Below are 10,700 nucleotides of genomic sequence, written 5' to 3'. Positions count from 1 at the left end.
CACACGCACACGCACACGCACACACACACACATACACACACACACACACACACACACACGTTAAAGTTATTTTTACATTGAACCGAGATGTGGCACTTTTATCTCTGGTACTGAAACCCATCTGTTTCCTCGGCTCAGCGGTGCGATACATTTCCCTTTGCATGTTCACTGAGCTCAGAAAACCACTTTCAAGATCAGTTTTCATCCAATTTGAGAATCATCCACACACTGTTTTATAATTCTAGCTGAAAAATTAAACGTTCCTCCTTTTAGGAATTTTCAGTGTGTGTTAATTCTAGCGTCCCCTTTCGACAACGGCGGTAGTTTTTTTCACCACGACAGCTGTTGTTCCAGGGTGAGCGTATGATAAAGGCATTAAGAAAAGCTATATAAAAATAGCATTCTTTAGCACTGATGGTTTTGTTTGCTGTTTCATGTAATTTATGATCATCAGAGGAAAAATTAGACTGTAGATCCTCTGAGCTCCTTTAAACACAAACACAAAATCATTGTAACACAAATGAACTAGACGAGATCAGTTTATCTTTATTCTGTATTAATATTAAACAATATTATTCCTGTGTGTACCATACGCTCTGGAACATTTTACAGATTTCAGTTCTTTAAGTAGTTGATTTAGACTTTACTGCCACCCGGTGGTCGAACCAGATCATTTCTAACAGCAGTTAATACCAGTATAAATCATTAAAAATCTCAACTTCTAAAGCACTTACATCAACTAAACTTTCCATAATCATTCTTAGCACTATTCTGAAGGTTATTACAGAAGGATTGGTTCATATGTTGTTCATTGTCTGATTTATGAGACATTTTCTGTATGTGTATCATAAGACAGACATGTGAACAATTCCTTTTGTAATGATTTATATTTAAAAAAAGGCAGTATGCAAATCCTGCAAAAATATGATGTAATAAAAAAAATGTTTTGGGTGCTTATACTATTCAACAGTCTTGTATTAAGTTAATCTTCTTAAAACACTTTTTCCCTGTAATCCCAACAGATAATTTCAGGGCCCGACTGATAAAACTTAAATCCATCCGTTGTCACATTGACAGAGCCTCTGCATGAAAACAAACAGGGATGAGACAGATATAAAAGCAAGAGGCAAGATCAAGGAGCCATGTTAGGATGAAATAAATAAGTAAAAGTATGTCCCAAGTGTAGAATACTGCATCCTAACTAGATTCCTGTTATGGTCCGATGTAGTATGTAGAATAGAAAAAAGAAAGAGGAGGACATTTGGAGCGCAGGGCCTCAACTCAATGTTTTGGGCCCGTCTGTGCTGCAGTCTCTCAGTCTACAGGGGTGTGTGTGGAGGTTGGAACGATGTGCGAAGCGTTTTCCACAGTGGGAGCATTCGTACGGTTTCTCCCCGGTGTGCATGCGCAGGTGCAGGTTGAGGTTTCCCTTCTGCACGAAGCCGCGGCCGCAGTAGGGGCAGGTGTGCGGTTTCTCCCCCGTGTGGGAGCGGATGTGTTGCATCTAAGGAGCAGGGACCATATCAAAAGTTTAAAAAAAATTAAAATCCATATATTTATTGGTTAATAAGAACAAGAACAATAAAAAAAATACAAATATACAAACAATACTGACAAAAAAATATCAAACGTTAATTTAATACATTTAATAAATATTAATTATTTCTTTACGGCTCTTGTCCATAGTATCATGGTATAATGGAGCACAAATCATTCAAATGATAACAGAACAAAACAATGGTGTATGGCATGGACAAGACAAAAACGCTACTTGAAGAAGAAAGGCAACTGTTTTACCAATACGATTTGGAAATCATCAAAATACAAGTAAAAGCACTATTAAAAACTAGTCTCACCAGCGTTGATCTCTGTATGAAGCTTTTCCCACACAAGGTGCATGCGTGTGGTTTCTCTCCGGAGTGGATCTTCATGTGAGCGAGCAGGTTAGTCCTCAGTGAGAAGGCTTTACCACACACAGCACAACACACCGGCCCACTCTCTCTCTCCCTGTGTGTTTAAAGTCAAGACAAAGTGTTATTATAAAGATCATTCAAAGGTGCTACGAGGAACTTTTACATATTTCTGAAACAGTCTAATTTTTCTCTCTGATGATCATACATTGCATGTAACAGCAAACAAGACCATCAGTGAAAAAATGCTATTTTTATATAGTTTTTCTTAATTATTTTGTCATGGGTATACGCTCACCCAGGAACAACAGCTGGCGTGGTAAAAACACTACCGCTTTTTAAGGGGGTGCAAGAATTAATATATTAAATATATATATAAATATACAACAAATAAATTCCAAATAGTGCAATAAAAAAATGTAAGGCATTAACCAAACGGCATAGAAACAGTGAATAAACTGTACCTGTGGCGTCTCAGGTGTCGTTTCATGCTGTGTGTGAGCTCCATGTGTTTCCCACACACGGCACAGTCTGTGGGGTGAGCGGCGGAGTGGGTCAGCAGAGACATGGAAGAGTCGAAGCACTCAGAACAAACTTTACAACTAAACGCTGCAGACGGAGCGGCAGGCTGAGGAGACAGAGACAGAATACGTTATTAAAAGGTAGAGCTACCCGTCTGTCTATCTGTCTGTCTGTCTGTCTGTCTATCTATCTATCTATCTATCTGTCTGTCTGTCTGTCTATCAATGTGTCTGTCTGTCTGTCTGTCTCTATCTATCTATCTATCTATCTATCTATCTATCTATCTATCTATCTATCTATCTATCTATCTATCTATCTATCTATCTAACATTTTTCCTCTGATGATCATAAATGACATGTTACAGCAAACAAGACCATCAGTGCAAATAATGCTATTTTTATATAGTTTTTCTTAATGCCTTTGTCATGGGTATACGCTCACCCAGGAACAACAGCTTGGCGTGGTAAAAACACTACCGCTTTTGTCCAAAGGGGGGCGCTAGAATTAACACAAACTGAAAGTTCCTCGAAGAACCTTCAAACAAAAGATAAATGAAAAACACAAACTCTGGAAGATGTGATTCACTTTTTATTTAAAAAAACATTTACATATCATCATAAAACAACTTTAAAACGTGTGAAAGAACTGTGGGTTGGGAATGAGGCATTATTGCAGCTTTGCCATGTTGGCATCGATGCAGTCTGTCAGAATGTCCACGACAACATCTACCATGCCCGGCCCCAGACCATGGCTCAGGTTGGCGAACACCTGCCCATTCCTGTGCACCTCTTTGGCCAAATGTTGCAACTGGTTTCTGTGGAGGAGAAATTTTAAATGTACATGGTAAATGGACTCCACTTATAAAGCTCTTTTCCCTGGTTCTTCACAGACCCAAAGCGCTTTACATTGTTTTGTACACATTGACCCACACATTCATTCATACACCGATAGCAGCAGCAGCTACCACGCAGGGTGCAAGCTAACTATCAGGAGACATTTAGGGTTCAGTGTCTCTTTACGCAGACACAGACACAGACACACACACACACACACACACACACACACACACACACACACACACACACACACACACACACACACACACACACACACACACACACACACACACACACACACACACACACACACACACACACACACACACACACACACACACACACACACACACACACACACACACACACACACACACACACACTTTAGCTCTGTGGCCTTCCCTGCTGCCAGACTTGTGTCACTGGGCAGAGGCCTGGTCACCATGGTCACCGCCTCGTGATGAATGCCCTTAGAGGCAAGAACACCGACGGAGTGGCAGAGCTCCTTCGCTTCAGCTTGAATAACAAAAAGGTAAAACAGAAAATACATTTGATAAGAACGAACACAGCTTTCGATACACTGTTAAGTTTTTAAAAAAAAAATTTTTAACTACATAGCAAAATAACCAACTTTGCAACCAACCCTGCGTTCCAATCTCCATACTATCTACTACTTAGTATGGAAGGAAAAAGATTTAGGATGTCCTGATTCTTGTGGACAGATTTAGTATGGTTAGAAATACCCAGATGTCTACTACATCCGGCCAAGATTTTTAGTGTTGAAATCAGCATCCTATTTGGGCGATTCTGAACCACACTCCTGTGCGCACTAGAAGTGACGTCACATCGATGGAGCCTCCATATGAAAACAAACGATGAGACGGATATAAAAGCAAGAGGCAAGATCAAGGCGCAATGTTATGATGGAATAAATAAGTTAAAGTATGTCCAAAGTGTAGCATACTGCATCCTAACTATATTATTGTTATGGTCAGATGTAGTATGTAGAATAGAGAAAAGAAAGAGGAGGAGATTTAGAACGCAGGGAAAGTTTATTGTCAAACTGTTTCTGATTGAACGTTACCCTCTGTGAGCCGGCTGCACAGGGACGTAACCTGGGTGACCGGGCCCGGGGACACGCCCACTTTCTTCAGCTCCTCCCTCAGTCGTCCCTTCTCGTTCTTATTGGTTCTCAGCAGTGACATCATAGTGTTGATGGACATGGACTCTGGGGGGGCGGTCCTCCGCATCAGCTCCTCCACAGACACAGGGAATCTTCACACAGATTCAAACATGTTATCAGATTTAAAGGGGCACTGTGTAATATGACATCATCATTTTGAATAATAACAGAAGCTACAGTGGCCCTCAAGGACAAGAATAATTCTAAATTCTAAACAATGCACCTGATGACATTCCAAAAACATGGATTCCTCCATAAGACTTGCCTGCTCAATGTACAAAATGTAATATTAATATTTGTTATTCTCCGCTCAGGAGGATAATTCAGATTATTGGCACAGGTGATTTTACACTAATGAGGACATATTTATGAATGAGGATATTGATTTTAACTAATAAATTACTTAAAATGTTACACAGTGTCCCTTTCAGAAGAGAGGCATATGCTAGATTGGTTGATTGAATTAATTTATTTCGAACATGTAAAAGAAAAACAGAAATTGGCAACCAGAAATTAATGATGTGACACAAAATAGAAAGCATGACACATGAGTGACACATGAGTGACAACCACTTACTGATGGGAATAACATGTTGGAAAAGGAGTGGGAAGAAGTTCACACTTATCTAATCCCACCCCTTCTCCGTAACTCATTTGAATCAAGCTTCCTGAGTCATAATCATAAATGATGCTAGATTATTTTGTTGTTATGAAACGAGATGTGATCTTCTTGCTAAGGAGAATTTAGCCTAAGTATTTATCCTGTTATGTAATGAGAGAAATAGGTATAGTGTGATGAGAGATATAGAATATTGTCTTATGCTGGGTTTACACTACACGACTTTTCACATGATTTGACAGTCGCAGACAATCTTCGCATGTCGGACTGAAATCACAGAAGTCGTGCTGGAGTTGTGGCGCGCGCCAGTAATCTCAGTCGTTTGGTGTATGGTGGTCTTCTGACCCGATTTCAGCCAGTCTTCTCCCCGTCTTGACGTTCTGACATTATCAAACAGGTTTGATATTATCGCTGGTCTTAAGGGGTTGGCTCAAGCGAAATGACGTAAACACTGTCACACTCTCTCCAGCACCAAGCACGACGCAGGAGGAGCGGCATTAGTCGCGACCTGTGTCCGCCTGGTGAGGCACTTATTTCGGACAGTTTTTCCAAGCAGCCTTGGCTGGAGAACCAGGCTGACAGCCGCGCAACCTTAACACTTTACCGTGAAATTTAGGGTTAGGAGTAAAAGTTATTGGGGGACGAGATCAGCAAATAAAGATGGTCAAATAACTAAAGTAAGTCCCCCTCTCGGAATATTGAATTAACTTTTTTTTAATTAAATAATCACAATCGCGTTTGCGGAAATAATATTAATCTCAAAAGGAATCTAGTTGTAGTCTTGCAATATGAGACCCGCTGTCTTTTCAAAATCTCACTCTGTGACTGAAAAATAATGATTAGTTGTCTTCAGGTGTGAGTTGATTGTCTTTAGATGTAAGAGGGTTTCAGTCTTCAGTCTTTTCAAAGTTTTTTAAAAGTCCTCTAGTGTAAGCCCAGCATTACACCCAGACCCGCCCTGCAGTGTCTGTCTTCAGACTGTCTCATTTAATAATAATAACAATAATAATAACAATAACAATAACAACAATAATAATAATAATAATAATAATAATAATAATAATAATAATAATAATAATAATAATAATAATAATAATAATAATAATAATAATAATAATAATAGATAGGTTTTATATGGCGCTTTTTTGGAGGTCACTCAAAGACACTTTACATCACATAGAATATATATAAAGAAAAGAAAAAAACACGAAAACAAATTCAAAATAGAGTCAGGTGTGGTATGGGTGGAAATGTATTATTTATCCTCTCACCTGTACGCGACCTTTCCAACGCCCGCCTTGAGCAGACTGAGCACACATCTGAAAGGGTCTTCAGTCTCTTGCTGAGGTGGGGGCTGCAGGGCCGGTGCAGTGATGGGAAATGTAGATAGTCGCGAAGTTTTCGGAGGCCCTTGAATGTAAAAAAACAAATCCAGGTGAATAGCTGGAAGTAACTTTTTTCATTAATTTCATTTTCCTTGAAAGATCAATTGAGGGGTGACCCTCTTTTTCAATGACGTCGAGTTATACACAACACATTCACCATTGTCCTGGTTTTTGTCTATAGGTCTCCTGTATATGATGTCTTCTGTATTTATATTTGTGTGTAACTTTCAGTAAAGGCCTAACCAGGGACAGGGGTTGCAAATTAGTCTCGACTAGAAACCTGTGTGCATGGCATCTATTTTATATTTTATATGAAACAATGTACAATGTATTTGTCCCTGCTCAATAAACTTCTAAATTAAAAATAAAAATAAAACAAGCTGACAAAGAGACAAAAACAATTAAAACATTCAGAATGGGTGGAGCAGAACGTTGCCTAACCAGAACAGTTAACTATACAGGGGTTCATTCATTTTGGTAAACGTATGGATTGATGGATGAACATATATGGTACATGAATGGATGAATGACTGGATGGTGCATAGTACACATGGGTGGAATAAGGGAGAGAGCATAGAGCAAGGATTGAGAAATGGTGAGTTAGATTAAAGGTGCTCCGAGGAACTTTCAGTGTGTGTTCATTCTAGCGCCCCCTAGGACAAAAGCGGTAGTGTTTTTACTACGCCAGCTGTTGTTCCTGGGTGAGCGTATACCCATGACAAAGGCATTAAGAAAAACTATATAAAAATAGCATTCTTTAGCACTGATGGTCTCGTTTGCTGTTACATGCCATTCATGATCATAAAAATGAGACTGTTTCAGAAATATTTAAAAGTTCCTCGTAGCGACTTTAATATGGTTTGAATCAATGGTCGAAAAAGAGATATAGTGAAAGGACCCCCCCCCCCCCTCCCCGGCAGACCCCTGTGACCAAGATACAATATGATTATTGCTGACTCACTTTCATTTGAATCCACCACCCTCTTGATTTTCATTCCTATAAGAACATTACAAGGTTTAGATTAGTGTATTTCTGTCATTATATGTGAGTGATAATGAATAGACATTTATTTGATGGAAATACCAAAGAACAAAGCATTATGAAACATGGTTATACATTTACCCTCATGAACACAAGTACCACAACACATAAAAGAGACTTTGAAAATGGTAAATGTAGAATGACACAAGCATATATTCAGGTTAACTCTTACTTCTCGTCACCACAGGCATCTTCCCAGAGCAATAGGCCTACATAATGACAGAGCACAGCGTTATTAGACCTACATAATGACAGAGCACAGCGTTATTAGACCTACATAAGGAAAGAGCACAGTGTTAATAGACCAACATAATGAAAGAGCACAGCGTTATTAGCAAAGCAACTCAAACGATGAGGCGGCCTCCCAGTTATCCATCAACAACTGGTCATCTGGAATAGTTCCAACATTTACTATCGTAAATCAAATCAAATCAAATCAGTTTTATTTGTACAGCCCAATTTTACAAATAGACATTTGCCTCAGTAGGCTTTACATTTCATACAGTACGACACACTCTATCTATCTATCTATCTATCTATCTATCTATCTATCTATCTATCTATCTATCTATCCCTCTGCCCTTAGACCCTTAGCTCGGCTGAGAAAAATCTCCAGGTAAAAAAACAATACCGTATTTTCCGCACTATAAGCCGCACTGGACTATAAGCCGCAGGTGTTATAATGTTTAATTACCATATGCAAGAGTTCGTGCACAAAGGGGATTGTCGGGAAAGAGATGGCTGCTTGAGGAAGCTCCCATTTATTAACATTTCAACAAACAAGTTGCATATTTGCATAACGTACGTAAGTGTTACCATTTAGTGCAATAGTAGCTACTAGGGATGGGCACGAGTGTTTTCGCTACTCCTGTGATCGCTTGCATTCCTCGAGGATCAATCGATTCCTCGTTAAACTTTTTTCTATTTTTAGAACGCAACGCATCTGTCTACAGAACAACGGTTGACCGCAATAAAGCGCTCAATGCTTATGTCAAACAGTCACAGTTGCCATATGATATTAAGGATTTTTTTCCACAAGTTTAAAACACATTTTCCTCACTGAAAGTAATTAAATAGACGGGCCACAATTTAAACCGATCGAGTAGGTCTGCGGTGGGGAGAAAGAAGAGAAAAAAAGCATGGGCTGTAGTTGTAACAAAAAAAATAGCCTAAGTCACCATTTAAAATAAGAAGGGCAGCAGATAATATAAAATGATTGTCCTACAATTAAAATACATATAAATAACTCACCAAAGCAGATAGTTGTATATCCAACCGCGTAATGCTCACTCCGTGTCCGTGAATAATTACCGCGACTAATTCCTCATTAACGGAACGTTACACCGGTCGGTTTTTGAATCTTATCTCCATATTCCCTATTGAAGACTTCTTAACTGTTGTTGGCTCGGAGCGAATGTGCCTGAAGTAGGCTAAGCCTTGCTTCTTCTTTTCTTTCCAAGCGGAGAGCACCTTGCATGCTCACCTGGAGTCTACTCATTACTAACTGAGAGTAACAGGTGTCATCTCCCCTTTTTATAAACGTAACTTTATCATCTGCTTTGAAATAATTGGAAAGTTATATTCCTGAAAATGTTCTGGAGAAGAAAGGAGAGACCGTGTTCAGCTCCGCGGTGCTGTGGAGAACACAGGCTGCGCTGCGGTGCACGGAGGTGGCAGTTATTTGCAGTTGATGTTTGACACAACGCTCAGTTTATTGCACTTGTATCAAAATATTTAATTTTTTTAAACTTTATTTTATCAGTTTTGTGCCGTTTTGTACACGTATATAACATTTTAAAATAGGGGCGGTCCGCCCGCCGGCCTAAAGGCTACAAAAAAAAAACGATTTTCCTCATCCACCAATCGAGTTCATTTGAAACGAGGAGTACTCGAGTACTCGATTACTCGATTACTAACGCCCATCCCTAGTAGCTACAGAACATATACTGTGCTGTGTAATAACAGGGTCGAAAAATGGGGAAAAAGTCGCGGCTCATTGTCCGAAAACTACGGTAAATAAAAATTGTGTTTTCTATTCTCGGATCTCTTTCTTTCTTGAGACCGTCCTCAATGGACTTCATCCGATGTGTCTCCACACCTGAAGAGGAGGAAATAGAACAGACATTATACATGGCACACGTACACACTCCTTATCCTGACAAGTCAAAATACTGAGTGTCCTAAATATCTCCTCACCTCACGCGTCCAGCTCGCAGAAGGTGAAATCCAGCAGCAGGCCTGTGATTGGCTGAAACCGTTGGTGGCGGGGAGAGAAGGCGTGGAAGGCTCCGTCGGGGGGACAAAACACCATGGAACATCTATCCATCTCTAATTGAACTATCTAGTAGTGATGGGTCGGGCAACACCGAGGCGTCGGCGCATGTGTCGAGCTCATAGAGCGAAGCCCCGTGTCGGTGCGCGTATCGCTTTAAGACAGTCACGTGACGGGGCGCCTTTAGCTCAGTTGGTAAGGCATCCCCCTCCCGGGCCGGGCCCAGCAGCAGACCCGGGTTCGATTCCCACCCGCGGTCGTACTCTGCATGTCACTCCCCTCTCTGCCCCATTTCACCTCTGTCTCTCTGCACTATCAATAAAGCATAAAAATGCCCAAAAAATATCTTTATAAAAAAAAAAAGAAGAAAGTCACGTGACCGATACAGCTGCAGTATCGCCGGGCGGCCAAACTGTGTTTAAAAGGAAGCACATCTGTAAACGGGATGCTCTGCCCAAACTATCACTCATCATTTCAAACGAAAATCTTATCTGCAAGCCATAATGGAGCCAGAGAGAAAATAATCTATCTATCTATCTATCTATCTATCTATCCATCCATCCATCCATCCTAAAAGGTGGAGTCAGTGATTCTGGAGAACGCTTTTGTCAAATTTTTTTTTTTTGGCAAAATCAGTGAATATCTCCTGATGATCTGCTACCTGTCTGTACTGTGTGTGAGCTGGTAGAGAATCCAGTGTTAACAGCTGTTAATAGAATGAGAGATATTCACCTTTAAAGAGCTGTGTCCCTGTGTGTCGTCTGTCTCCGCTGGTGTCCACGCTTCAACAGGGTGTTTCCAGTATTCTCCGTTGTCTTCAATAAAGTTCTGCACAATTAATGGAAAAAAAAAAATCAAAATCGCAAAATGAATTACTGATATTTTGCAAGTCACAAGAAAGTGCAATATTTGTTATCGGCTAAATCAGTG

General features: G+C 40.1%; 1 protein-coding gene across 1 annotated transcript; it reads right to left on the bottom strand.

Moving 5' to 3' along the window:
• Positions 1–799: 799 nt before the first annotated feature.
• On the bottom strand, positions 800–10,592 carry LOC307263834 (uncharacterized protein). Its single transcript, XM_080045108.1, has 4 exons — positions 10,503–10,592; positions 2,375–2,538; positions 1,857–2,007; positions 800–1,504 (listed from the first exon to the last, which is right to left on the bottom strand). Exons 2-4 carry the CDS (start codon positions 2,476–2,478, stop codon positions 1,277–1,279), a joined length of 483 nt encoding a protein of 160 aa, XP_079901234.1. The 5' UTR covers positions 2,479–2,538; positions 10,503–10,592; the 3' UTR covers positions 800–1,276.
• Positions 10,593–10,700: the final 108 nt, after the last annotated feature.

The sequence above is a fragment of the Ammodytes marinus genome (assembly GCF_949987685.1).
Source record: "Ammodytes marinus genome assembly, chromosome: 17".
In the NCBI taxonomy this organism is placed as follows: Eukaryota; Metazoa; Chordata; class Actinopteri; order Uranoscopiformes; family Ammodytidae; genus Ammodytes; species Ammodytes marinus.
This window is presented reverse-complemented; position numbering and strand designations above follow the sequence as displayed.

Bases quoted from the DNA above. Each gene is read 5' to 3' on its own strand.
- LOC307263834 (XM_080045108.1), bottom strand. From the start codon at position 2,478: ATGTCTCTGCTGACCCACTCCGCCGCTCACCCCACAGACTGTGCCGTG. The intron at 2,008-2,374 runs GTACAGTTTATT...TTAAACACACAG, and splicing joins CGACACCTGAGACGCCACAG to GGAGAGAGAGAGTGGGCCGG. The intron at 1,505-1,856 runs GTGAGACTAGTT...CCTGCTCCTTAG, and splicing joins TCATACAGAGATCAACGCTG to ATGCAACACATCCGCTCCCA.